General features: G+C 37.9%; 1 protein-coding gene across 1 annotated transcript; it reads left to right on the forward strand.

The window, feature by feature from the left end:
• The first annotated feature begins 463 nt into the window (after positions 1-463).
• On the forward strand, positions 464-26,047 carry STK17A (serine/threonine kinase 17a). The gene is made up of 7 exons (XM_021531977.2): positions 464-692; positions 7,791-8,003; positions 15,061-15,205; positions 19,965-20,091; positions 20,771-20,819; positions 20,947-21,126; positions 21,958-26,047. Exons 1-7 carry the CDS (start codon positions 514-516, stop codon positions 22,289-22,291), a joined length of 1,227 nt encoding a protein of 408 aa, XP_021387652.1. The 5' UTR covers positions 464-513; the 3' UTR covers positions 22,292-26,047.
• The last annotated feature ends 1,617 nt before the right edge of the window (positions 26,048-27,664 follow it).

Below are 27,664 nucleotides of genomic sequence, written 5' to 3' on the forward strand. Positions count from 1 at the left end.
GCTCCCAGAGTCTCTCCTCATAAGAGAGATGCTCTTGTCCTGAGGAGCCCAGAGCAGGATATATCCTCCAGATGCGGCCGAACGGAGGGGAGGATCCTCCATCTGCAGTGACACGACGACACCCGGGTTGCGAAGGGACGCCGGCCGGTCTCTCCTCAGGCACAGCCTCGGCTTCCCGGCTTTATTTCCCGCCGCGTTGGAAGCTGGAACCCGGCAGCGGCACGGGCCCGCCGCTCCCCGCGCCGCCGCCGGGTGGCGCTGTCCCGCCGTCCCTCCCCAGGCCCGCCCGCCGAGCCGGGGCGCGCGCGGGGCGGGGCCGCGCGGGGCGCCCCGCCCCCTCGGCCGGCGCGTGCTGCCCGCAGCCCCCGCGAGCCGCGGCAGCGCCCGCCGGGAGCGCGGGCCGGGACACGGGACACGGGCAGCGACACGGGCCGGGACACGGGCAGCGACACGGGCAGCAGGACCGGAGGACAAGACGGAGGCGTCCCCGCGCCGAGGGAGCAGCCCCGCGCCATGAGCCCCGACGAGAAGCCGCAGCCCGGTCGCTCCCGCGGTGAGCGGCCGCCGCCGCCTCAGCCCGCGGCCGGGCGATCCCGGCGGCGGGGCGGGCTCCTGGCGGAGATCCGCACGCCCATCCGCACGGAGCCCTTCCAGGAGCGGTACAGCCTCAGCCCCGGCCGGGAGCTCGGCAGGTGAGCGCTGCCTCCGCTGCCCGGACGCGGGGGAGGAGCGGGGCCGGGGGGTTGCGGCGTCCCAGCCCCGGGTCCCCGCGGGGGCAGCGGGCGGTGAGCTCGGAGCTGTGCCGGGCCGGCTCCCGGGGCGTGCCCCTGGCCGCGGCTCGGCTGAGAGGCTGCTGGAGGCAACTGCACCCCGCAGCTGTCCGTCCCTCCTGCTGAAGAAGGCATCCTCGGCTCCCCAGCCTTGCCGATCTGGCTGGGAAGGTGCTGTGGTTTCCTGGGAGCCCGCGCGGAGTAGTGGATATTGGTTTAGATTTCCACTGGAGAAGAAAACCTGCCCTTTTTTTTCCCTATTTTTATTTTTGGAGGTATTTATTATTTTCCTCGAGCTTTATAAGCTGTGACGTGGAAAAACTATTTTATATTCCTTTGGGATACCATATGCTTGAGAGTAATCCGATGGTGGAACTTTTCAAGGAGGTAAAGCTGGTTAAAATCTTGGGTTTGGAAGTGATTCCACATGTAAGGCTGAGTCCATGTATAATTACAACACATGACTGATAGAAAGCAAGGCTTAGGACAAAAAGTCTCATTAAAAGGTTTTTGCATCTTGGGAACTACATGTATGGAATTTCAGCACCACTTAACCAATACTTTTGTCTGAAATTCTGTCACTTCCTATTAAAAGAATGGTATTCTTAGAATTACACGTGCTTCATCCAGAGATTGTTTCAATAAAAAATATTAGATGGAATACCACCGGATATATGGAAGGATATACTCCTCAATGTATGTTCTATTGCAAGTTATGCTCACTTTGTAACTCACTTTATACAGTGACAAAACCAACCCCTTTGGAGCTAAGGAGTTTCAAGGCAAACGTAGCTGCTGTAGGCACCTGTAACAAATACTTAGGCTGCCCTAGGTGTTAGCTTAATGCTCAGTAGCTCTGGTGTACCAGTAGAATAATACCTGTGTAAACATAGTGATCTAAAGCATTCACATGATAAGCAGGTGGGAGAAACATCCCGTGGAATCGGAAAGCTTTTTGTAGATTGTTGTGACAACAATGTCCAAGACCTTGGGTTTGTTTTTTTTTTTTTATTTGAAGTTCAGATGACTTCAGAAAATATTTTGCAGTTCTTCCATGGAATGGGCATTTCCCTCAGAGCCGAGTGGTGGTCATTGGCCTAATCAGAGCATGGAGTAGATGAAGGTTCCTTCTGGAACAAAAAAAAATACAACTCAGATGATTTGCTTTACCCTAAGAATAAGAATTGACTACTGCTTGAAGTCTTCATCTGCAGTTTAAGCAAGTAAATAGCATAATGGATTTTTGTGTGGAATGTTTTTTGAATATTTTAAGGATGACCTTCACGTGAAGGCTGTGATTTTGCACACCTGTAGTTAAAATGAGTTAAGTGGAGGTTCTAAGTGTTTGTCGTGGTTTTGAGCAACAGTTGCTCATATTTTTGGTTCAGACTATCTCTCCTCAACTTCACAAGTGTTTTCACTATCTTCTCTTTTAGAATATAGAAATCTCTACGTATGAATGCATGTGCTTGGTTTTTTATTCAACAGTTTTAAATTTTGTTTTTTAAAAAGCAGACACTTCAGCTGTAGTACTCCCATTAAAGACTATTTTTTGCCAAATCTGTGACAAAATGTAGGTGGAAAGTCTCTCTGTCACTTACAACTGTAATTTTATTGATAATTTATTAACACAAATTGTTTCACTTTCATATGTTCATAAATGGTATAATTCTTTATGGGTAGAGTTTATCTTTACAAAGAACAAATTAGCACCCAGGTATGGCAGGTTTTGTCTTCGATGAAAAGCAGTCCTTGTGCACACAACATAATCTATTTTAGCATTAAGATTTGGTAGAAAAAAGTTAATACACTTTGTATTTGTCCACCCCATTTCCCAGAATTAGAGAAAGAGTTGGAAAGCTGCACTGTAAGTAGGTTTGAAAATAACAACATTCGTATGGATTGTGTTTAAAACTGTGAGCACGGAGAAAGAAGCGAGCAGATTTATCACCTTTGCTGAGATCAGGGCTGCTGCATGAGCTCAGCAGGTTTGTGTGGTCTTTGGCCTCGCGTTCTGTCAGTCAGCACATGTATGTTGAACTTCCCAGGGCACTTACAGCCTCTGGTCTCCTGTGTTGGGAAGAGGTTGGGAAGAAAGTGGAACATGGCAAAATGGCATGTAGTTCTGGTCATACCGGGAAGAGAGGTGTGAGGTCTGTGGCCCCTGGTGGCATGTTAGGGAGCAAAAATCCTGGGGGAAGCTGTCCTGAAAGGCATGGATGAACCTAGGAGGAGCTTGATCACAGTGTCACCAGAGGGATTGAGTACAAACCTGTGGGAAGTCAGGCTTCATTAGTTCTGCTCATGAGAAGAAAACTGCTTTCAGAATGTAGAGCTTATGTGCTTTCAGAAGTTGCTGCCTCAATCAGTGGCTGAAGTGGCATTTGCAAGTCTGTTGAAGCACAGCTGTTGGGAAAGCCAGGTTCACTTGGGGAAAAATATCAAAAACTTCATTATAATGGCAACTTTGGAAAGGAAATTACTGCAAGTTCCTTAGCATGACATGGGAATAAAAGTTTTTAAATTAAATTATTTAATATATGACATTTTGGTCCAGTATTCACAGCCTTAATAATTTTATTGTCCTCAGAACCACAATATTCTCACACAAATCTGCACTTGCGTGAGGTTTGAAATCAAACTTACCTCTGATGATTGTTTTAAGGGTGCCACTTCTCATCACCTCACTGAGACTTAAATGTTTTCAGACAGTGCTAACTTAGGTTATTTTGAAGCAGCGTCACCTTTGCAGAGGACAAGACACCAATTGCTTAACTCTTCCCCTTACCATTTGTGCTTAAGCCATAATTGTACTGTAAAATGGGGAACAATACATTTTTTACTACCAAGAACTTCCTTAAGGAGTCTATTATAATTATATTTAGCTGCTTTACTCATTTTCCTTGAGAAAAAAATTCCTAATTGCAGACAAAGTATTACTAGGCTATTAATTCTTCAGCTTATTGATGGTATGTTGCACTCCTTTTTTTATGTGAAACAAGCTATGCACATACTGGAAGTCATCATTTGTGTACAGAAAATAATGCTCTTTATTCTAGAGCTGGGTTAGAGGAAGTTATAAGTTGACTGGTTTGTCTTTCTTCTGGAAGGTAATGGTCACCTCAAATGATTGATCCACAATAAAATTATCTCTAGCAAAACATGTGCACGCATGTAAATATGTCCAGTGCAATTCAGTTGTATCTCCTCATTCCCAGTTTTTTATTAATGCTCATTGTCCACTCAAAGGTAAGAATAAAAAAATATTGTAATCATCCAAGGAGTGTGAGATATTCTTCCTGACTAGTGATGTGGCTGTAGTTTCATTGCAGATAATGCATGTGTTGGATTTTATTTCCCCCCCCCTCCCTCCCCCGCCACAAAAGAAAAACTTTGGCATGAACTTTTATTTCTCAGGTAGCTTTCAGTGATGTGTGTCTTAGCAGTGCATGACACTTGTACAATTTTGTGCTCTCTGCAGTAGAACAGCTGGGATGAAGTAGCTGTGGAACTAAGCAAAAGTGGAAAAGAGATGGAAATGAAGACTTGCAAGTAGTTGGTTTTTCCACTTGAGAATAAATTTATGTGAGCAAATTATTAATGAACATCAGAAATATCATCCCTGCATTTTGCTGTTTGGAAATCCAAAATTGTTGGGGGAAAAAACCTACACTTCATAAAAAATATTTTATATGAGTTATATAATAAAGTGCATATAGTATTGTGGATCTCAGAAAAGTTTTTTTCTGAACTTTTTATAAAGTAAACATCTTCACAGAAAGAAGTTATTACTGCATTTGTTACAGTGACAGTGTTTTATAGGTCACTTTAAAAATAAGGTTATTTAAAAATATTTAGTTAAGCTTAGTTATTTTTATATATTATAAATAAATTAGTAAGCTTAGTTCTCTGTTTTTCTGATCCTAGGACAGGAAAAATTAATTGGTGTGACATAAATGTTGCTGCTTATCTGATTTGACATTTGATTTGTGATTTGACAATTTTCCTTTGAGCTATAATGTGTGCCTCATGAAACAATGCAAATTCTGTTGACAATCTGAAAAGGTGACATTGAGCTTCTTTGTAATCAGAATTGATTTCTCTTAAATCATAATTCTTGAATGAGACTCTTGTGAGGACTGTGAACTATTTAGAGTTTCCTATTCTCGTCTCTCTCCAATGCATTTTTGTTTGTAATTGGATGTCTGATGGTCTGTTTTCAACTTGACAAATGCACATTAAGATTTTCACCTTAAAGTTATTCTTCCTTCCATGCAACTTTCTCACTGCTAGCTCTTCTCAATACACTAAAGTAGCAGGGATGTGATCTAACACTATTTTATATACTTCTATTATAAGTTCTGAAAAGCAGGATTTGAAGAAAAGCAGAGATGAAGTGTAGGGAATGTATACTTCATAAAAATGCTTGTTTATATATGTCTTATCTACTATTCTGTCTCAATCAAAAAGTCTTTAAAATGTATCTGTTGGCTTAACCATATAGTGGATGCTGTCTTTGTGTCTTAGCTCTGAAATTTTCTCAGACATGAATCTAGATCACTGCATAGTAATTAGTTCTACTGGTTATAAACATCAGGTTTGTCAAGTTTGATCTTTTTGGGGATCGTATTCAGAAAAGATGAGTTCTAACAGGCAGTAGTTATAATAGCTCTAATTATAGGCATAACCATAAGGAATCTGGGCAGGATTCTTGGTCTGAAACAATTTAGAATTAGTATTTGTCAGCCACCTGAACTCCCGTGTAACCTGTCCTTTGAATTACGTCACCTATCAGGCTTCTGGCCAGCTCAGCTAAACAGGACATACGTGGCCACACACAGTGGTGGCTCTTGCCGTTTCTTGCTGCTTCATGAATACTGTTTTATTTCCAGAGTGACTAATGCACAGTGAATCGCAACATCCGTACTCATTAGGTTAATTAACTTGTTTCCAGATAGATTTTGTATGTAATTCAAAACAGCATGGTACTTGAAAGGTGTATTAAAGAGATTTCAAACTTTTCTAAGCCACTTTCTCTAGGTCTTTTCTGGTGCTAGAATTAAAAGCTTTTGACTGTACTAAGGCAGCATTTAAGAGGAAGTATGCAGTTCATTCAGATACTATATAAGGAAAACAGAGAAGGTTGAACCCAGACAGGGATCTAGATTTACTGGTGTAAGGCTTAGTATGTATGAGGTGTTTAAATAACTTGATTATTAAAGGACTTCTCAATTTATTTTTATATGGTTTTGACAATATACTTATCAGTTGATTTTTTTTTTCTTGAGATGTTTTTTAGTGCTAAGAACTTGAACAAGTGTATTAACACTTTTGATAAGTGCATACCTCCCTGTTGTATATAAATTTTGTGCTATAAAATTATCTTCATGCATTTACAAACTTCAATAGTTTTGTCTTCATGTATGTATTAGTAATTAAGAACATTTTCCCAAAAAGTTAGGCTCAAGGCATTGAAAGCATATTCTGTTTGTCTACCTTCACCAGACATGTGGACTGTGCTGTGATCTAGTCTTAATACATATTGTGCTGTAAATAATGTGCTTATGCAAAATAGTATTCCTAGAGGAATAACTGTGGCTGTATCAGTGGTTACAAGTCCAATTATTTTATTGAGATTGCCTAGCAAATACCTACTTTGTGGGTAGTTATTTGACTTGATTCATTTAGACTGTGTGATTTTGAAACAAATGCTTATTAAAAGCAAGCCGACCACAACTTTGTTTAGCAGTTATATTTCATGGATAGCAGTCTTCTGCCAATAGGCTGGGAGAGTGAAAACTTTGACACGAGCTGAAGTAATTAATTTTGTGAACTTCAGCTTGGACATAGGAGGGGCAAAACCCATAGTAACTGTTCCAAAATAGATGAGGACTATTATTTTGGTTTCAGCAGCCCTACAGTAAGTAAAGGACCAAAATAAAGATCTCAAAGCTATTCCTGCAGACTTATAAGAAATGTTTACATATAAATAAAAATGTAGTTTTGCTGATCATTATACCTGTATGGTAAGAGCTAAAGTAAGGTTACTGTACTTCAAAGTGTGAGAATTCATCATTGCATTAGTGAGAGGTATTCATTAAAATACCTTTTTAGTCTAAAAATCAACGCTGTGTGAATGGAACTGAGTGGAGCAGGTGGTGTGGGACTCTTGCAGGGAAGTTAAAAGCAGCCACTTGTGCCAGAGTGCTGTGGGGGAAGTGGTGTGATGCAAGCGCTGCAGTGTGGTTTGAGCTGGCCTGGTGCATCATCAGGTGTGTGTTCTGCCGAGGCGACGCTCATTAATGTGGGCTAAGCACGGTGCTCAGCTCTCTCTGCTCTCAGTGCTCCTGTTCACCTTGGCATTGCTGCAGACATCGTGCTGCAGAGCTTGATTTTAGTCAAGCTGCTTCATTATGTTTAAATTATCCATGTTCCTTAGCCTCACTGTATAAGTAGGGGGTTTTGAGAACTGTTAATAAAAAAAACTCCAGCTGTTATCATTTCATACATGCCATGGTGAAAATACCATCTTGAAAATGCCATCTTGAAAAATGCACAGTATGGATATTGCATAGCAAATGGAGCAGGATTCAATGAGAGTGCTCTTACAATGGATATGGTGGGATACTTGAGAACACAGTAAATGGGTTACTGTGAGGTTATCAGAGAAAGCATAAATTGCTCATTTGCACATTCTGATTTTGCCAGCTTTTTAAATTAAAGTTTGGAGGATAATGTAATCTTAGGAACTAGCACAGCTTGTTTACACTGTGTTTTAAAAACTGTGTTGTTTGAATTAATTGTTTTTCTTTTTTAATTCCTTATGTTTCATGGAGATTATTTACATTCTGGGCTGGGGTGTTTTGAACACAGGGATCATCACTCAGCGAGGCATCTTTCTATATTCAGATTGATTCTTAAATGCTAATAGTGATTTGGTTCAAGTTTCCTGAAACATTAATTTAAAAAGGCTAAAGCTGTCACTAAGGCATGTAAAACTAAATTCTTATTTAATTTCAGGGGAAAATTTGCAGTGGTGAAGAAGTGTATCCAGAAGGACACTGAAAGAGAGTTTGCAGCAAAATTCATGAGAAAAAGAAGAAAGGGCCAAGACTGTCGTATGGAAATAATCCACGAAATTGCAGTCCTTGAGCTGGCACAATGCAACCTTTGGGTCATTAACTTGCATGAAGTTTATGAAACTGCGACAGAGATGATTTTAGTCCTGGAATAGTAAGTATTAGTAATAATTCCTGAATAACTTTCTGCAGTATTTGCTTTAAAATAATAATGTAAAAATACTGTGTATCAATGTGAATAATGTAAAAAAAGTTTTTTTGTTGCCTGTTACCCTTGCTAAACTTCAAGAATTGCTAAGAAAATGACAATTACAAGAAAATATGTGCAGTCTCATAACTAGTTCAGATTATAACAAATTTCTCTAATTATGTAGTATCTTTCAAAGCTGAACTATAATTTATGTAGTTAAAGCATCTTAAATGAAATATGAACTCTGTACACTCCCTGCATGTGAAAGAGGAAGAGGAAAGAAGCAGTGAGTATCTGTTCAAGAACCAAAGTTTATTTCATTTACAGTGGCAAAGATAGGATGAAATCTGCTGTGGTTTTTTTACCAGTTACAAAAAAGGTATTGAAAGCAACGTCGTTGCTAAAAAGAACCTATTAAAACCCTTTACAATAGAAAACTTGCTAAAACAGTATCTTTTTGGGGAAAGAAGGGAGGAGAATTGAGACTTAGAATAGATTCTTTCAAAGGACACATGACTCTGCATGTGGTTTTTTCCACTTGAGTTTGTCCAGATGGGCATTCCTGCAGCTGTTGTAACTCTTCGTCTCATATGCCAATGGCTTTAGATAGTAAGGCATCTCACTAGCTTCCAAGATTCAGCCAAATGCTTGTTGCTACTGAACTCTAAATTCTTGGTTAGTTCTATGGATTTAAAATAATTAAGAGAGGAACAGTGAGACTCAATAATTCAGAAGTGACTTGTTTGTTAAAATAAATCTAGTTTGTGCAGCTCTTCTCTTACTTGATAGCAAAAAGAAATTGTGAGGAATCTTATATACCAATCACATCTTGTTTAAAAGTCAAAAGAAACTGTATCTTCAAAGTTTAGTGAAATGGAATGAGACCATGTCTCCTAAGGCAAAATTCCTTCTAGAATACATTTTTTAAACTTCATTGTGACCTTAGTGAAGTCATAATATGTGAAATATTCAAGTATCTTTTATAATACATAGGTGTGACAGAGCTGGGGTTTTAACTGCTGCTACTGAAGACTCATAAATACTTGCTTTAAACACTGGCAGAAATTTAAACTCAAATACAGTTTCATTTTCTGGATCCTATAGGATTTAATGTGAGCAATGGAATCTAAATGAGCAATGAGTTTTGTGATAATTTCAATGCAAAATTCCTAGTTTTCTTTTAGAACTCAATTTTCTTACAGTTGCAAAATCTTTTAATATGAAGTATTAACTAGGTTGTTAAGTAATTAGCAAAATTACTGGGTTTATATGCATCAAACAGTCATACCTCATTTCAGATAAATAGCTATGTGCTGGAGTTGTAAATTACAAAAACAGTCTTTCCCTGACTTCAGCAGGTATGTCTGGATGCTTCTTTAGTGTTCCAAAGACATGTTGCAACAAAACAGGTATGAATGTTAGTGAATTTCTGACATTCTGTATGCAGAGGATTAAAGAACATACCTAGACTGCAAGCTTCTCTAGGGCATTTCAGTTTCTATTAAGCTTGATGGTCTTTGTGGCAGATCTTTATCTCCTGAAGAAGTAAAACAAATACTTAATCTTGGTCACTAACTTCATCTGCGGAGATTTTAAAGTTTCTTGTCTTGATGTAGAATCTGTCATGAGGGCTGAGGGTTTTGCCTTCAGGAAATGTTTTGCTTTCAGGAAGAGAAATGTTAATGTTACATGGAGTGTTGTCTTTCAAGCACTATCAGTTTTTGAGAGAAAATGACCTTAAAATTGGCCATGTTAATATTAAGTGTTGAGCAGTGGGAAGCAAGGAGGCATTACAGTTTTGGCTTCAGCTGTACCATAGTGAATTGAGGCTGTCTGCATCCACCCTCACAACAGTCTCTGACTTTGGTTTGTTGTCATAAAACCTCAATCAGGGTATTTAAGTCAGAATTGAAGGGGTGTGTAAGTCTGAAGGGGTAACAGAAAGCCCGGAATTAATCTGTGGATCAGTTATGTTTCTGTATTTCGCTGAAAATGGAATGAAAAGAACCTGGAATTTTGCTGAAGAAGGTACAGGTACACTCCAGGAAAGTTGACATATCAGGTATAAAAAGAAAAAGCAAATTTGGTAACTTTTTGACTTGATACCTGTATGCAACCTACCTGTCATCTTCCCATTTCTTTTGAAAGAAAGAGCAGTAGAGCATGTGATGTTTAAGAACTGGTCCTTTTCATAAGTGTTCATCACCATGTTTTTACACATCTGGGGAAGGGCTAGATGATACTAGTGGGTAATCAGTGGGTCAAATGTATAGAAACCTTTAAGTGGAGCGTCAAAAATCTTCATCATTAATATTTTGTTATGAAGAGCCTCTGAACTGAGCCAGAGCTTTGTGTAAATACAGTAGAATTGCATGCTTGCTTTAAAAAGAGGAAGAAGTCTTTTTCATCTTGAAGACACAGTTAGTATTTATTTGATATGCTGAATGAAGTGTTCTTTCCCCTGTAGTTATTTGGACCTGGATAATGTGATGGACTTATATGTCCATTAATACTAATGTACTTATATAGTCTTGGACATTATTTATTTATTGTCCTCCTTACTGGAGGTTAAAGTAAGAGTCTGCTGGCAGGAAGTGATCCATTTGGCATAGGATTCAACAGACTGAACTTGTGAAGCAAACCTGCTGTAATCACAAATAACCACTGCTCCAATGTTTGCATCTTGTCTATCTGAGTAGCAAGCAGAGTTGTTCTAGTTAGCAGTCTCAAATCAAGACTAGAGGTCTAAAAAAAATTTAGGGGAAAACTTCTCAAATGGTCTTAGTTACCTTTGTGTTTCATTCAGTTCTTGGGCTGCCTGATTGGAAAAGTGAAGGAAAAAAACTAAAAGCATTTGTCTGAGAACTTTTAAGACCAGTATCTATAATTGTATGTATTTGGATGCTTATCTTCCCATGTCCTTTCATCAGATATGGATTTGTAGTTTTCTCAGGCTTTAGAAACATTGGTACATTACATTGCCTTACACTGGAAAAATTAACAGTAAGTGCACTTACTATCCAATGGAAAGCCTAGCCAAGGAAAGAGGTCTGGCTGTCAGCAGCAGTGAGCTTGGACCTCTGGTGATAATGTTACAACCACTGTGGTGTGAACACCTTGTACTGTAAGGTCCACGTACAGAGGGTAGATGACCTTCCATTATTTTGTGAAGATAACCCTTTCAAGAAAGACTTTTGACAGAGTTGAAGACTCAGGAAGTAAATTTTTGTCCATTGCAGACTGTATATAACTCAGCATTGAAATCAAGCATTTTAGGAATTGGTCTACATATTTGTACTCTTGCATCCTTTAGAACAGTAATTTAATGTCTGATCCATTAAAGCTGGGGGAATGGTTAATTTCTTCAGGTGCCCTGAAATAGGTTTTTTCAGTCTTTTTCTAATGATAAGTTAAATGACTGTGTTGGTGTCTCCTAAGTGCACTTGAATGAAATTTGATGCTGAATTTCATACAGCTCATTGTTAAGATATATTTCAAGGAAGATAAGTAGTCTCAATTTAATCTAAAGTCAAACATAATTGTAACAAAGATTAGTTCTATAGACTTCCAAATGACTTTCAGCTCATTTATGCTGCTAAGCAGTAATAAAGTGTTAGCATGCTTTTCATTGACGAATGACAGTTGGATTTCACTTGAAATTAGAGAAATTAATGTCACAACACTACTTTCATAAGTAAATTAAAATAGCTAAAGAATTATGGTTGCCATAGCTTTCAAGTTCAGAAAGCCTTCTTTTGTCTCACAATTTTTTCATACACTTAGCTAAGGGAGGGTGTACTAGAGAAATAATGCATTCTAAGTAACACTGGATTTCAGAATGTTTTGCCATTAAATATGTCCTTATCAAATTTTTTTATTTTTTTCAGATTAAGGTGGCTTGTTTTCCTAAAAACTTAAAAACTTTGTTGTCCGAAGGATAATTCTTTGCTTTTATCCCTTAAGAGCATTTTCTGACTGGCCCAGTCATTTGCTAAGTTATTTCATGACGATTAGAAAAACTACAGTTTAATGAAAAATATGTAAATATTATTAACACCAGAGAACTCCTGGTCTGCATATATACAGAAATCATAAGAGTGACATGCCTCTGATACTCTCTTAGGAGATATTTTGAACCCTTCTATGGTTAGGTTTTTTTCCCCCTGAAATCTAGCTGCAGAATGCAAAATAGCCGAATTGAAAATATTGTTAAGGAGCTTGGCAAAACTTGGAATAGGTGTGCAGGAGGATCTTTTTGGAGTTCATTTTTGCATTGTGCTTCCAACCACTTGTGACTGGCTTGGCTCACAGCTCCCTGCCTGTTTTGCTTAAGGGAATCCATTAAGCTTGCTCCACGCTCCATGGCAGCAATACGCAAAATGGTCTTGCAGTATCGAATTTCCATGTGTTCTTGTAAAGGGTTACTGGTTACTTATTTGAATGTGGTATTCTTTGGACAGAATGAATTGTCCAGAAGGAGTTGTTCCATCAGCCTTCTAAATAGCCAATTTAAGATCAAAAAACAGAACATTGCATAGGAAGCCACCTTTCCCATGTGAAACTTATTTTGTAAAGCCAAGTGTCTATGGTAGCTGAGAATGGCAGTGTCTTGTAAGTTCTGAAGTGGGTGTGCATGCGTGAGAGCTGTATTTGCATGTCTCACTCTTAAAAATGCTGATGAACCCAGGCATTTTCAGATGTATAGGGAGAAACTTAAATTGGTTTTTTAAAATAAAGATTCTGGATCAAGGGTTTTCTACTCTCACACTGGTAAGCACTGCCTCTTGATTTCACTGTTGGGACATTGCTTCAACGTTTATTGCCTTGACTTCTAACACCTATAATTCAGAATTCTTTAGGTGTAGTATTAAAATTCTAGGTAGCTTACATTTTAGCATTGTGTCTACCTCCGTTTTAATTGAGTTACACTAATAAACAAATTGTAACAGATGCCTACCAAGTAGACATATAGCAAGCAGGGCTTTATAACGCCCCACCCTCAACTTCCACTGTTTTCTCAGCTGGGTCTATCAAATGTAAAGTGTGATCCTAGGTTTTCGGTATAAATCTGATTTCACTGAATTAAATACCAGAAGTATTTTTTCCTTACTTGAAGTGGCAGAGCTTTACCAGCAAAATCCCAGAGTTATTGCTAAAAAACATAGCGTGTTAGTAATTTTGGTAGTAGATCTTATCGCTGTATGCACACTATAATTCACTGCTACAAGGAATTAAATCACTCTTAGGTAACATATTATGACATTCTTAAGGCAGAAAGTTTAATTTATGGGTTGCAGTACATCTTTTTCTATTCCTATGTGGAAAAACCAAGTGATACTGCTTTTTCAAGGATTTTGGCTTAGGATAGTAGAATACACTAACTGATGTTAATTTTAAAAATGTCATTAATATTTGAATCCTGTTCAAAACTGAAATATGACTATTTCCATGAATTAAATAAAAATGGACTGAAGAAAGATGTGATAGTGTCAGGCATATGAAATTTTTCAAAAGGAATTATAGTATTAATATTCCCTTTGAAAAACTAATTTTATTCTTGAGCTCTATCTCTTGATACATATAAAAGAAAAATAAATATTTAATAGATGGGTTTTCTCAAAGAAAAATCTTTGTTTAATGTATGAAATTGTACTGCTGTACAAGCTAGCCAGCATATAGAACAGAAGTGTAAAAATCTTCAGAAAAGGGTATGATTTAACCTTCTTTTAATTGTTTTGGGTTTTTTTTGTAAGACCATCTATAGGGAAAATTTAAAATAATAACAGTGAAAGTACCTTGGAGGGAAAAACCATTTTTTTTTAATCCATGAGGCTTTTGAAAGTACTAGGATTGTAGCAGCAAAGTTAGTGGGCAGAATAGGCAGAATGAACATTTGAACATAATTAAGTGTTCTTTATTTGGGGGTACACAGTTGAAATGCACCATTTGCTGTTATATTCATGTTGAGTGTGTGTGGCTGTCTTCAGGACAGCCTAGGCAGTACAATTCACTGGAAAAAAAGCAAGCAAAGGCAGAGTAGGCAGGTATGCACCCGTAAAAGATTAATGCTTATGCAAAGTTATTTTTGCATGTCACAGTTTGGTGTAACTGGAGAGGATTCTGCCTTGAGGGTTTCATCACCTTTCCCTAAGGGGTGATTATAGAATTTCATGCAGACAAAGGGTGTATATGCTGATTTCATAGTAGGAGCTCAGCAATCCATATGCAAAGTGGCCCCATTATAACATTCTTATGCCCATTCTTATTTTAAGATGGAGCTTCTGTTCAGTTTATTTTACTTTTGATGCTACAGGTTTACATTGTAAAACAATTTTAGTTATCTAGAGCTGTTGCTATACAGAGCTGGTACTGCATGTGGCTTCAGAGTACTTGAAATTCGTCAATATCTAGTTATTTTTATATTTTTTGTTATTATGTTATTTGTTTAAACATATATAAACAAAATAGGATGCAAGCTGGAGATAAAATTTTCAGAGCTATTTTTAGATGAAAGAAGTTTAGATACTTTATGCATCCCTGTATACCAGAGACTTCATAAACAATTCAGTTGCAGACTTTACATTTACTCTTCTGAGTATGTGCAAAGCATTTTGAAGAGAGTGGGAGGTGGGGTGGCTTTGCTCTATGTTTGCTAAGATTTGCCTTGGCCAAATTTCGACATAGTTTTATAGGAATGGCAAAAGGCACAACTTTTATGAATACACTGTCCTCAAACAATTGTGGCATTCATCTGAAAGCAAAATCAGTAGAGTTTCAAAAGTAGTCCCCAAAATTTCTGTGCTATTCATATTCTCTAACCTAAATTACTAAAATCTTTGCCTGTCTCCAAAGCTGCCATACTGCAGAAAACACTCCCAAGGCTGTAAAACCTTGCCAAATGACTAATAACTGAAAATATCACTATCAGATTATACCTCCTGCTGATATTGCCTATACAGAAAGAAAAGTCTGAGTCAAGCTATAATTTAGTCTGAACTATCAATATTCCTACTGCTCACAGTGCTGCTGGAGGTGAAATCTTTGACCAGTGTGTGGCTGAAAGAGAGGAGGCCTTCAAAGAAAAAGATGTTAAGCGACTTATGAAGCAGATATTAGAAGGAGTTTCATTCTTGCACAGAAACAATGTTGTTCATCTTGACTTAAAGGTAAGATTGGTGCTGTATTTTTCTTACTGATTTCTCATCTGTTGACTTTCTTGCTAATGTCACAATAATGCCAATTTGTAATTAACACAATTTTACCTAATTATACCTTGAATGATAAAATTAAACTTTTGGGATAGAGTAACCACCAGGTCTGAAAGCATGTTGGGGGGTTTCTATGATTATGTTAAATATAAACTTCATTTGATTAAGTGAAATGTAATAAATTCAAAAGTCAATTTGCCTTGCACCTTAAATTGTAAATGAGTGCTTTGGGTAATACCTGATTTATTTCTACATTGTAGTAAAAATATCTGGCCATTGAAAACCAAGTTTGTTTTTTGTATTGACTCGAGTTTTAATGAAAAAGGGTGGTAGTGACATTGCTGGAATAAAGTGTCATGTTTCAGAATGAAATGTTCAAACAGGACTGGTAAATTAATGTGTTAAGTATATTTATAGCATTTTCTTCCTTTTTTTTCATAGTTACTGTAAAACCTAACTTAAATGTCTGTCAGACAGACATTTACTGCCAGTTGACTGACACCCTATTGGTATATAAATTATCATGATTTACTGAAACAAGTAGTTTTTCTTATTGAAAAATAGTTTTGACCCAAATCAAGTGACAAGTACAGTTGCCATCATATGAAATCTTATGGTCAAGAAGGGAGTTGTAACACGGATCCAGAGACCTAACCTGGATGGCTTAGCTCCTATGGGCAGCAAGCTTCATTTTTAGTAAGTGATGTGAGAGTAAGCGTTCAGAAAGACTAAAAATGAGCAGTTAGAATTCCTCAAAATTCCAGTATGCTTAAAAAAGATACTCAGTATCAATGGTTGGCCATTTAATTTCCTTGGAGCAAAATGTGTAAAATTAAATGTTTTTTGTGGACAGTATATATTTGTATATTTTTTAGTTAAAGTTGTGGTGTTTCTTAGCATCACCAGCTTGATATCTGTAACTGGAAATGTGATGTGACTACAGTACTTATTTGCAAAAGTAGATTTGGGATGGTAATTGCAGATTTTGTCCAGAAAAGAAATTAATAAAAATCTTACTTAAAAACTTCCCAAGTGGTCAGAAAAATTATGCTGTAACATAGAGCATATACAGATCTCACTGAAAACTCCAGCATTGCTTTGCTGCCTTACAGAAGTTCATTAGCAGAGGAATTGGTGTAGCAATTGAGGTTAATTAACATGTTTATACATTACTGCAGTGTGCAATGTGTGTTTAATCTGAGTCCTACTTACTGTGTGATGACTTTCATTATTTATAAAACTATCAGTCTTGTGCAAAATAAGGTTTATGGAAGTCTTCAGAGTATTGGCAAATAAAAATGATGGAAATGGTAGAATTAAAAACCATGACTTGCAAAGAGTAATTGATCCACATGCCTTGCAAGACTTTTTAGAAAGGCCCATTTTTTACAGAACTCAGAAAGTTGGGTGCTCCCTTTGGCCACATATTTATTAACCCACAGTCCTCATCTTCTGTTGTATCCTATGTCTCATGCTGCTTTAACTTGCAGCTTAAAGCACAGTGGAATTTACTAAGTACTTTGTGGTGACATTTGGAAGACTTCTGTATGTTTACTGTTGCTATGCAAGGTGTTTGCCAATGGCAAATTTTACAAATTCTTGCTAAAATGGGGTTTTTTGCACTATTAATTTCACCTTTGTGTCTCTAAAGATTTCCATTTAATTTGTCTGTTTCAAATTCCTTTGGAAATGTCCATCCATTTTTCCATATGTTGCACCTTCAAGAAAAGTTAAATTCTACAGCCAGAAGAATTTAAACCCAGGTGGTTGTCCATGTGCAATTGTCAGCTTATTATTCATATTATATATCTAATGAACCAGATCTATGACATTGATAGCTCCCTTGCTTTGGATTATTTTTGTCCTCTGAATAGATACAAGATTTTTCTTGAGACTAAACACTGCAGAAAGAAATGGGGTATTTTGATGTGGTCTAGCAAGGTTGTCACCTGATCATTTCTTTCCAAAAGCATGGTTCTACTGAAAGATGGCTTAAATGTGTCTTATTTTTAATTGCAAAATACCATTATGTAGCCTAGTTTTGACTTGGATGAAGAGCAACTATAATGCTACCAAGTGCAAATTAATTATCACTTGACAGCATTGTGTTGATGCTATTTAATTTGCAGGGTGTGCACAGATTGTAGTCAGGAGTCTTTCATCTCCTCTTAATGGCGCTTAAAAGCTGCAGAGTAAGGGAAGTCTCCTTTCTCTGTGTTCTCATTTGCTCTTTGACTTAATCTTACATTGCTGAATTAATTGGTGACTTAATTTTGAATTTGGTAAAAGCTTACGGTAGTTGTGAATGGAAGAGGATTTAGGCAGGTGTGGGGGCTGAGGAAGAAGATATGGGGATGCTTTACTTTTTTTAGAATCAGCCTAGTTTAGTATCTTTAGACATAATGAAGCTGGGGCATCTCAGCTAGTCTGGTTTTCCTGTTTCTGACCACTATTTCTTGGATAATGCCTGTCTTTTTCTAGGCATCTGAAGGCTTTTGAATATTATATAATTAGATAATCTGCAACATTAATGATATTAGGTAAGGTGAGGCATTGATTAGATTAAAAACTTGACCTTTATTATGTGTCCTTAGTTTTTATGTGTCTTCTTGAAACCAATTAAAGATAGAAGAAATAAGAGGATCTAAATGGAACCTTTAAGTCTTGCTGCAGTAGAGGGGGATGGTCTTCAAACATTGCCATTTGATGGTTTTCATCAATAATTTCAGTTGTGCTTGAGGGTAAAAGTGAAAAGCCCTTTTTAAATAGTCACCAGGAGAGCCTCCAGCCAGCATCTCCTGTCTTTGTGGGCTGACTGCCATTAGGCAAACCTAGATGTATTCTAGCAGAGTAAAACCAAAAGAGAAACAGATTACAGATGTGAGGAAATAATCTTCCTTTTCTGAAAGTTTGAGTAATGGTGTCAAGCTGAAAACTATGGTGAGTTCAAAGCTATGGCTTCTTTAAGGTTTCATGTTGGCATTTGGGCTGGTATTTACTTCACAAGAATCCCATAATGATTCCTTAAAATAAGAAAATGACTGGTATTTCATTAAGAATTGATTCATAGTTATGACTCAATACTGTAGACTGGTTTTTTTTCTGCGTAGGTGTTTTGCATAATAAGATTTTTTAAAAAGGCAATAAAAATTGCAACAGCTTTATCTACTAAAATGTTAAAATACAAGGCTGAAGAATTTCACAAAATTTTTCCATTGAAAACTTTTCCTCATTTAAATATAGAGAAAATATACTTTTCTCATACTTTTAATTTGACTCTTCATAACTAAATTTCTCACTGGGAATTACATCTAAGAGGGTAATGAGAGAGGCATAGTTTTGGATGTTTGCTTTTCTAATACAAATAGAGAATAACAAATTTGAACTGTAAAGAATGTGGGAATGTGCTGCTCCAAAAGCCTTTGCATAGCCACCAGATCCCAATTTGTGAAGGAAATTTAAAAAGAGCTATTCTTAATATGTAGGTTTACAAACAAAAGATAAATTGACAGTCATGGAGTCAGTTTCAAATAACAGTTTAACTCTGCAGGAATCAAAAAACTCTACTATATTCAGGTGTTGCAGTAAGGAGAACTGGCCCAAGTTTTTTAAAATGTTCTTGCCCAGGTTTATTTCTGTATTCAGAAGCAAGGCTCTTCATGTGAGAGCATGTCTTCATGAGTGACTCTGGGGATGGAGGACAGACCAGCTCCATGATTAGGGAAGGAGTATAAATGTTGGTGTTACTCCATCTGGATTATCAGTCAGTGGTTGCTTTGCTGTTCTTACTCTTTTGTCCTTCTCCCTTTTCAACCACTCTGATCCAAGATGATCCAAGTTCCCAATAGACTTCTGCACCTCCATGGAACTTGCGCTCACTAGAAGCATGAAGGCAGTGTCAATTGCCAGCACTGCCATTTGGAAATGTTAATGATAAAACCCAGTGTGATAACTGGTCTGGGGGTTGGTAAAGTCAAACCTTTTTTTTTTTTTTTTTGGCAACAGTATGCTTCAGTTGCAAAAATTTTTCTTTTTTAAATTAAGCTAGCATTTAAAATAGTAAGTAACTTCTTAATGACCACAAAGGTGCTTTGAAGGAAGACAGCCAAGATCTAGTGACGTCAGTGCAAACAAGTTTATCCAAAGGTGATGCTCTTAAAAACCTGTTTCTCAGGCTGCTATATTTTTTTTAAACTCTTCTTCAGTTAGTATTCTGTAATACAGTTGTTTGTACTTTGACTAGGATTCAGGTTGGTTGCAACAGACCTTTAAACAGGTACAGTTAAAATAGTTGTGTGTTCAGGGTTTTTTAAATGATTGGGTGATTTTGGACAACCTTCAAAGGGAGGAATTTTACACCATCTATTGGAAGAATCGAGGAACAAAAGGAGTAAAAAAGGTGATACAAAGGACTAGGGAGGTACAAGTGTGGAGGCGCTTACATGCTATTGTTTCATGACAGCTATTGGCATGTATTTCCAATGTGTTCTAAGCTAACAAAGGTTTGATTCTCAATCCTAAATTGTTAATACTGGCATTCCTTTTGGCCTACGTGTCTCTTCAAAATCATCTTGGGGAAAATACATAAATGATCCAGGGTATCATATTTGTTATGGGAGGCACTGTTGTTGCTCATGGTCTAAAATAATTATGCAATATGATGTCAAAGACATTTGTTTTTTGGTAGTCCCAAAATTCTCTTCCTCTTGTATTTCAGCCCCAAAATATTCTGCTAACCAGTAAGTCTCCTCTGGGAGACATTAAGATAGTAGATTTTGGCCTTTCCAGAATAATGAAGAGCAGTGAGGAACTAAGAGAAATCATGGGAACTCCAGAATATGTAGGTAAGTTGTTCCTATAGGTGTGATGAATAGTCCAGGCTTCTGGGGAGTGAAAAGAGCGCTTGGAGCATGCCAGCCTGGCTGTGTAGTTACTGTGTCACAAGATCGAGTTGTTACTTGGATGTGGTACTGCTGCCAAAGGTAGAACTGGCAAGTCTTGCCAGTCTAATGAACTATCATTGTCTTACCAGCAGTCATAACAAGTATTACTTGGATTAAAAGTTTAAATTCACATACTCAGTCTTTGAATACAATATTTTAGCCAGTGTAGGTTTTCTGTTTTTAAAAAAAGCCCAAACCACTCCAGGCCTTGAAAATATACTTGAAAATATATTTTTGAGTTGTGTGGTATATCTTCATAGTTACGGGTTACAGTGCTGGAATATACAATGTTGGCTATTTTCTGTTTTGTCTGCAAGAAACTTGTATGCAGATTACTTGAATGGGAAGGAAACTGGCCTGGCTTTTGAAGATGGCAGTAAAAGGAAAACAATTTTTTACACTTAAAAGCAGTGAATAATAGAAACCACTTAAATTACCTGAATAGAAGTATCTTGATTTCAAAAGATTGTCATGCATCAAATGGCTTATCTTACATTTTATCACATGGCCATTATTGCATTTTTTAGCTCAAGTGTAATGTCTGCATATGACAAAACCCTTTTTTTTTTCCATTTAATAGCTCCTGAAATTCTGAGTTATGATCCAATCAGTACAGCAACTGATATGTGGTAAGTTGAACAAATTAATGGTCATCTTAACTTTACTGAAGTTCTTCTTTGGGAATTTTTTATTTGTTTGCTTTTAAGAAAAAAAGGCTAACTAAAAAACTGGTGTTCTTTTTTACTTTTAATTTAGGAGCATTGGAGTACTGGCATATGTTATGCTAACAGGGATATCACCTTTCTTGGGGGATGATAAACAAGAAACATTCTTAAATATATCTCAAATGAACGTAAGTTACTCTGGAGAGGACTTTGACCTTGTATCAGAGTCTGCTGTGGATTTCATCAAAACTCTGCTGGTTAAGAAACCTGAGTAAGTAAAATACGCAATTGTATATGCTAATATGTCAGACTGACTTAATTTTAAATGTAGCGAGTGCTAGTGTTTTCATTTTTAAAGTATAATGGGACTTTGATTTCATTGTGCTATTACTTTTTATGTATATGAGAATTCCTCTGTTTCCATCCAAGCTTGTATATTCCAAATGATGTCCAAATGTTAGTAATTCAAACTCAAATTACCTTCAGAAAACTGTGTATGAACTGTAACTTGTAGCGGTGAACATTACACCCATTCATCTTGCAGGTACTTTGCTGAAGTCTTTTAAATGAACTGAGCTTTGAGTCCTTAATCTTGGATGGGTTGGTAGAGAACCTTGCCTTTTCTGGTTTATTAGTGCACTTTTCTTAATGGGCAGCAAACTGAAAATTCCAGGTTTCCAAACAGAACAGGTGTTTCCTTTGGAACTTTACCAGTTCTTCACGGGACATGTCAGCTATTTATAATTGAAATTGCCTACTGCATGTTTGTGGGACTATTTGAAGAATGTAGAAGTTGGATAATTTTTCTATATATAAAAAGTATAATCTTCAAAAGTTGGTTGGCAACAAGGAAGTGTAAACTTATATTTAGAGATCTATTAATTCCTTTCTTGTAAGTGTTAGGAGTTCATCTACTTGAACTGCTGTGGTCTTTTTTGGTAAAAGATAGCTGTCAGTGCTTTTTTTTTTTTTTTTTAATTTGCAAATCTATCTGTCTTTAATACAGTCATATCCTTGGAATAATTTTTGGCCATCTCTTCTGCAAGGTTCTGAATTTTGTATTGATTTGGATATTTATTTTTATACTTTCCTTCCTCTGCAGGGACCGGGCAACTGCTGAAGAATGTCTTCAACATCCATGGTTGGAACAAAGTGATAATCCTGCTTGCAGGGCCTGGAATAAGAGTACAGAAGGGGAGACCAGTGATGCCAGCCAGAAAGATGCAGATTCTGCCTCTGAACAATCAGTAGATGCTGAGAAGACTGGAGAGGAAGAATCAATAGTGACAGAAGAACTAATAGTAGTGGCTTCATACACACTGGGACAATGTAGACAGTCAGAAAAAGAAAAAGTAACTGAGCAGAAAGCCATTTCCAAACGATTTAAATTTGAGGAACCATTACTGCAGGAAATACCAGGAGAATTCATTTACTGAACTGTGCAGAGCTTCATAGCTATAACTGGAAGGCAGTTTTTCCTACTAAACAAGAGTATTCTAGCCAAGTGAATTTCTGATATGCAATAAATGTTCTAGATAAAAGAAAGTGTTTATAAATGGCATACAAAAAAAAAGTGCCAAGTGCTTATTTTCATGGAACAGATAAGATTTCAAGTGGTTGACAGGAATTTAACGAAGAGAATAAGCTTATTTTTGGTTTTAATTTTTATTTCTGGTTTTTTGTTGTTGTTATTGATTGGTAACAGAGTTTTTGCTAATTGTTCTGGTGTTCTTGAGAAGTCGACACTGGAAGTGTTTGAGTGCCAGATGTCAATAGGAGTATTTTAGGATACGTTTTGGTATTTAATGCAAATATATAATGTTGGGTTTTCCGTAAATGCCTCTTGACTTCAGTGGAACTACCTGCTCATCTAAAACTTGTTTGAGAGGAGAATTTGATTGCATGGTTTGACATACAGATTTCAAAATCATCCTCTGTGTATTTCTTTTACATCAGGTCAAAGACTCTGTCTTTGTCTAGAGAAGCAGAGATGCACATGCCCCACTGGGAAAGAAATCTGTACTGGAGATATGTATGATTTGGGAGCATAGTAAAATCCTGCTCCTGAGGGTGTTGTATTTGCTTATTTCAGTCACTTGTGAGCCAGCAGAGATTGTTCCTTTTCCTCCCATGCTGGGTGAGATGTGCCAATAGAATCCAGCTCAGCATGGCCACACAGTGTTGATGAGAGGAAAAAAGAATGCAGTCTGATGTAGCTCCTCTGAAGTTACTGAAGTTCTCTCCACTGACTTTACCATGTTAGGTTAGACAGTTTGTCCAGCTACTCAGCCCTTGATTCCACCTCCCTCAGAACCAGCTGGGGTTTTACTGGGATCATGAGGTAATTTCTACCTTCTTTCTGTTCCTCTAACTGCTGCTTTAAGGAAAAAAAAAGGAGCATCCTTAGGCTAAATTGCAGTTGTTCAATATAGCTGTCAGATGAAGAAGAAGATACTGCTTCTTCTGAAACAGTGAAGCACAGCTCATGCCTCCTGCTTCCTGATCACTCTCCCTTAAACACTTGGAAATACAGCATGTTATGTGGCCTGGCAGAGTGGGATTAGGGAGCAGTATGGATGAGTCGTAGTTCTCAATGGACGCAGTCCCTCAGAAGACTAAGCTGGCACCAACTGGGCACCAATGTACAGATCTGAGGATCCTGGCCTGAGTCCTAGTTTTCTAAGAATTATTTCATATTGATGCTGTTCCAAAGTTTAATTTTTATGTAATGGAAGTTTAGTACTATTATATTGCATACTGTTAACTATTCAACTATTTATTTGGTTTCCTTATGCTGTTCCTTTATAATAAACTCTGACAAAAGTTTTCTTGCTATAAAACAGTGAATAGAAACTTTTGAGCTATTTTTTCCCTTTTTTTCATGTTGGTAAACACTTTACTCTTCTAATTTTAAATATATCAAATGTTCTACTCTTTTTAGTGAGGAGGAGTTCAGGGCTTTGTGCTAATGTTACAGTTCCTCCTTCACACAATAGTTAAATGGCTTAATAAGAGCAGCAGTACTGGGGTGATCTGATCAGCATGGCTGGAAAGGTGGGGAAAAAGCACTAGTACAGAAGAAAGCTGAACCAAAGCAGTGGGACAATGAGTAGTTTTTCCGTAAGGCTTCATTGCCAGAGGTTGGGCTACCTTCACTTCAAGCCACATCAGGGAAATTGCAGCTAAATTAAACTGTTCTATCAAGCTTCTTCCCCTATGGAATTACATACTGAGTATTTAAGTAGGTAGGGCAGTTTCTCATTCCTCAAAGGTGTTCATATAAAACGGCCAGTGCTGCTCAGAACTGAGTTTGGATGTGTTATATATTGTAATGCAGAGATGCCTTTCACGCTCTGGAGAAAGGAGTCAGTTGCTGGACAGCTCTGGCTGCATCTCAGCAGGAGACTCTTTGAGCCAACAGCGTATCTGTGTTATCTGGATGTTTCTGGGCACACAGAGGAGCTGACCCTACTTACAATGCTGATCTGTTTCAGCCTTGTTAGGCAGGACAGTATCATCGTGGCCATCGTTCTTTTACTCTCCAGTCATTCGCCCAAGACAATTTGCTTGCATGAGGGGACATTGATTCATGGAATTCTGTGCAAGACTGCAACTTTTCCTATCTTCCATCATTCCCATTTTGACATTTTTTCCCTCATACCCATGCTTCAATATGTTACTAAGTTGAGCGGAGAAGTGAGGTTGAAGAATGTTCACATCCTACTCTTACAGAACAATGTTGCCAGTTTTGTGCACATAAATGTTTAATAACTCCTTATTGTCCACATCAAACTATTTGAGGGATATACATCCATTTCACTTCCTCTTTGTAACCACAGATCATGTCTCAGATTGAGACTGGTACTAATGGAAAAGAGGTGCTGAGCAGTATACATTTTGTCCTATATATACTGTTTTTAATGAATGACAGTGAAGCTTAACACGTATACGTGAAATACACACTTATTTCAAGGCCAGCTTTTCTTGAATTGGCTGCTTTGAGATTTCCAATGGTCTGCATTTCTGTTTAACTCTTTGTGCCTTAAGGTGATTTTATACACTTTTTTAACGTCATTAAGAATTTGTATAAAGTTGTGAAGGTTTAATAGTGTAAGTTATAAACAAGGCATCTTAGATTCACCCTATAACAGGGAAAATTTTCCATAAACATTTAACTGCAGGACTATCAGCCAGACCCAAACCCTTGAGGCTATTTCTGTTCCAATATGAATATGGGTAAAGCTGCAAGCCAGGTGTTCTTACTCTGAGCTGTAGGAAGGGGCTGTTCAGTCAGTGTTGTTGAGGAGCTCAGTTACGAGTGAAGTGACACATCAGTAAAACCAGGAGCAAACCAAGAGCTGTGAGGAGCAGCTGGTTTTGTACTGCTCCATGAATATGGGGGACTGTGTGTATGTACACAGGTCATTTGGAAAAAGCTGCTGTGTTGGTGGGGAAGGGGCTGCTTGTGGAGAAAGAATCAGCTCCGTGGACCTTGTGGGCAATGCTCTCCCAGTCCCCACTCTTCAGACTGAGCACATGCTGGCTGTCTTTGTAGCATGGGGAGCATGGCTGCTGTTTGCTCAGATGCAGGATGCTGAAGGAATGGAAGGGCAGATGTTCCTACAGACTTGTAATCTGTGGTTCATGGAAGACCCATGAACTGTATCCATAGGAGGGGTAAGTCCAGGCCTTGGCCTTCTTTCACTTGTTGGAATAAATAGCAAAGTCCTAATGAAAAGCACAGCCTTGTCTCCTCTTGTTGCCCTATTCACCTCTTTAAGGGAGAGGCTTATAGATTTTATAGTTGCTAAATTAAATGTTCTACAAAACAGTATTTTTCTTTTTGTCCAGCATGGAATTTGCATTGTGATTTGTCTCATGTTTAACATTTTTGTGTGCAGGTCTCTAAATACAAAAGTGTGATCTACTCCCTGAATCTCTCTTGAGAGCTGTTAGGTCACAAATGCAAATAAAAGTTCACTGCCCATTCTCCACTGGTGGTGCTCACAAGGAATGGGGAGGGAAGAGGGCCTTGCATCACTTACTTTGTGGCTTAAGATCTCCCTTGAATGTTCCAGGTGTTCCTGGAAGACAGTTCAATGTTTTAAAGAAATAGTGCCAGTTCATTGTACTTCTGATAAGGTGTTTACTGTTTCAGGAATTTTACAATAAATTAAATTTTGTTTTCTGAACAGCTGATGGGTCTTTTGTTCTTTCTGCTTTGGGAAACACCCATTAGCAGGATTACTGATATTTTAGTTTTCTGAATCACACATTTGTTCAATATGTGCAACAAATATAAAATGCACCAAAAGCTTTCCGTACTAAAGCAATATGCTTCCACTGTAAAGTTCTTCATGGTACAGATGTTGAATTAAGCTGCCATTTGGATTAATAAAAACAGTCGGGGAAAAAAAAGGAAGTACAGATGGATATGATAAAAATCTCTCCTAATTAAAAAAAGGATAGGATTTGTCTAAGTAAAGCAGAATATATAGGACCAGAGTCATTACTGCAAAATTAGGAGAGGAAAAGGAACTATTTGAAAGGATTATCTTTTTTCCTGTAAACACAGAACTTAATTACATTGAGTCTTTGCTTGCTTGTAAAAGTAGAATCACTAAGCTAAGTCGGTGAGGTGTTGAAATCAGTTTACCTCACCTCTTCAATTAATTTGCAATGCCAGCATACAGACTAAATTACACAGGTGTTTTTTAACTAATCCTTAGAGAGAAGTCAGGATATCACTTAGCATCTTCCACCTTCCAGTAGCACCTTGTGAGATGCAGCTGGTCTGGCTGCTGGATGGAAGGTTGTGGGCCTTACCAAGCAAAGAGAGACAATGACTGTTTCTCAGAAGTTACTGAATTAAGGTCCTTTGCTCCTAAATCTTCTAGGAAAGCAAATTAATAGAAACTGCCTTAGATTGGTCAAGAAATTACTTTAGTCTAGTATTTTTATAGAATTAGTGCTACTTAAAATGAACCAAAGGCGTTTGGCCAGGTGTGATGTATCTTCCAAAGTAACACCAAGAGCAGGCAGGTCTCCATTGTTGCTGATATTACAGGACTGGCCAGGGCCTGCTGCAGGAAACTCAGTAGTAAATTTTGTGGAAAACTCGGGGAAGTTAGGTCTTTGACAAGCAGGAAAGATGCAGCACATGGCAGGAAAAAACTGGATGTATCCTCATTTCTAAATGGGAGATGAATCCAAATAATCTGTGTTCCCTGTGCAGTGCACGACATCTGCTCAAAACAGGAAGTGAACTGAGTGGCCCATAACTTGGACAAAATTCTATCACCCCTTGGAGAAACACACTCCAAAGGTAACATGTCAGCCACTTAGCCTTTTTGAAGGCAGTGCTTTCAAAACATCTAGATTTTTTGTTTTTCAAAACACAGCCTCTGTGTGCCCATCAGCTCCAACTCAAATAGGTGCAAGTGTTGTAACACTGCTGAGCAGTATCTGCTGTTCCTGAGCTGTAAATTAAATTCTTGCCCTGAACAGTCTGCCACCTTGGTAGTTTCCTTGAGGGTGATTACTGCCTGGCAGAAACTATTAAAATCAAACTAGAGAATAAGAAATAAACAGGCAATCCAGCAAAAGGTCATGAAAATTATGTTTGGTTTAACCACACCAAAAACTGGAAAAGGAACTGCACAGATTTTCAAGCCAATTAAAAAGAAGTATTTTAACATAATCAACATGATTAAGATGGTTAAAGGATTGTAGCTTCTGTTAATGAAGCTGAGAGACCTGGAATTGGAGAAGGCTTGGGGGGGGATCAGTGTGGGGGCATAGTAAAGAGA

The sequence above is a fragment of the Lonchura striata genome, chromosome 1 (assembly GCF_046129695.1).
Source record: "Lonchura striata isolate bLonStr1 chromosome 1, bLonStr1.mat, whole genome shotgun sequence".
Lineage (NCBI taxonomy): Eukaryota > Metazoa > Chordata > Aves > Passeriformes > Estrildidae > Lonchura > Lonchura striata.

Bases quoted from the DNA above. Each gene is read 5' to 3' on its own strand.
- STK17A (XM_021531977.2), top strand. From the start codon at position 514: ATGAGCCCCGACGAGAAGCCGCAGCCCGGTCGCTCCCGCGGTGAGCGG. The intron at 693-7,790 runs GTGAGCGCTGCC...ATTTAATTTCAG, and splicing joins CCCGGCCGGGAGCTCGGCAG to GGGAAAATTTGCAGTGGTGA. The intron at 20,820-20,946 runs GTAAGTTGAACA...CTTTTAATTTAG, and splicing joins AGTACAGCAACTGATATGTG to GAGCATTGGAGTACTGGCAT.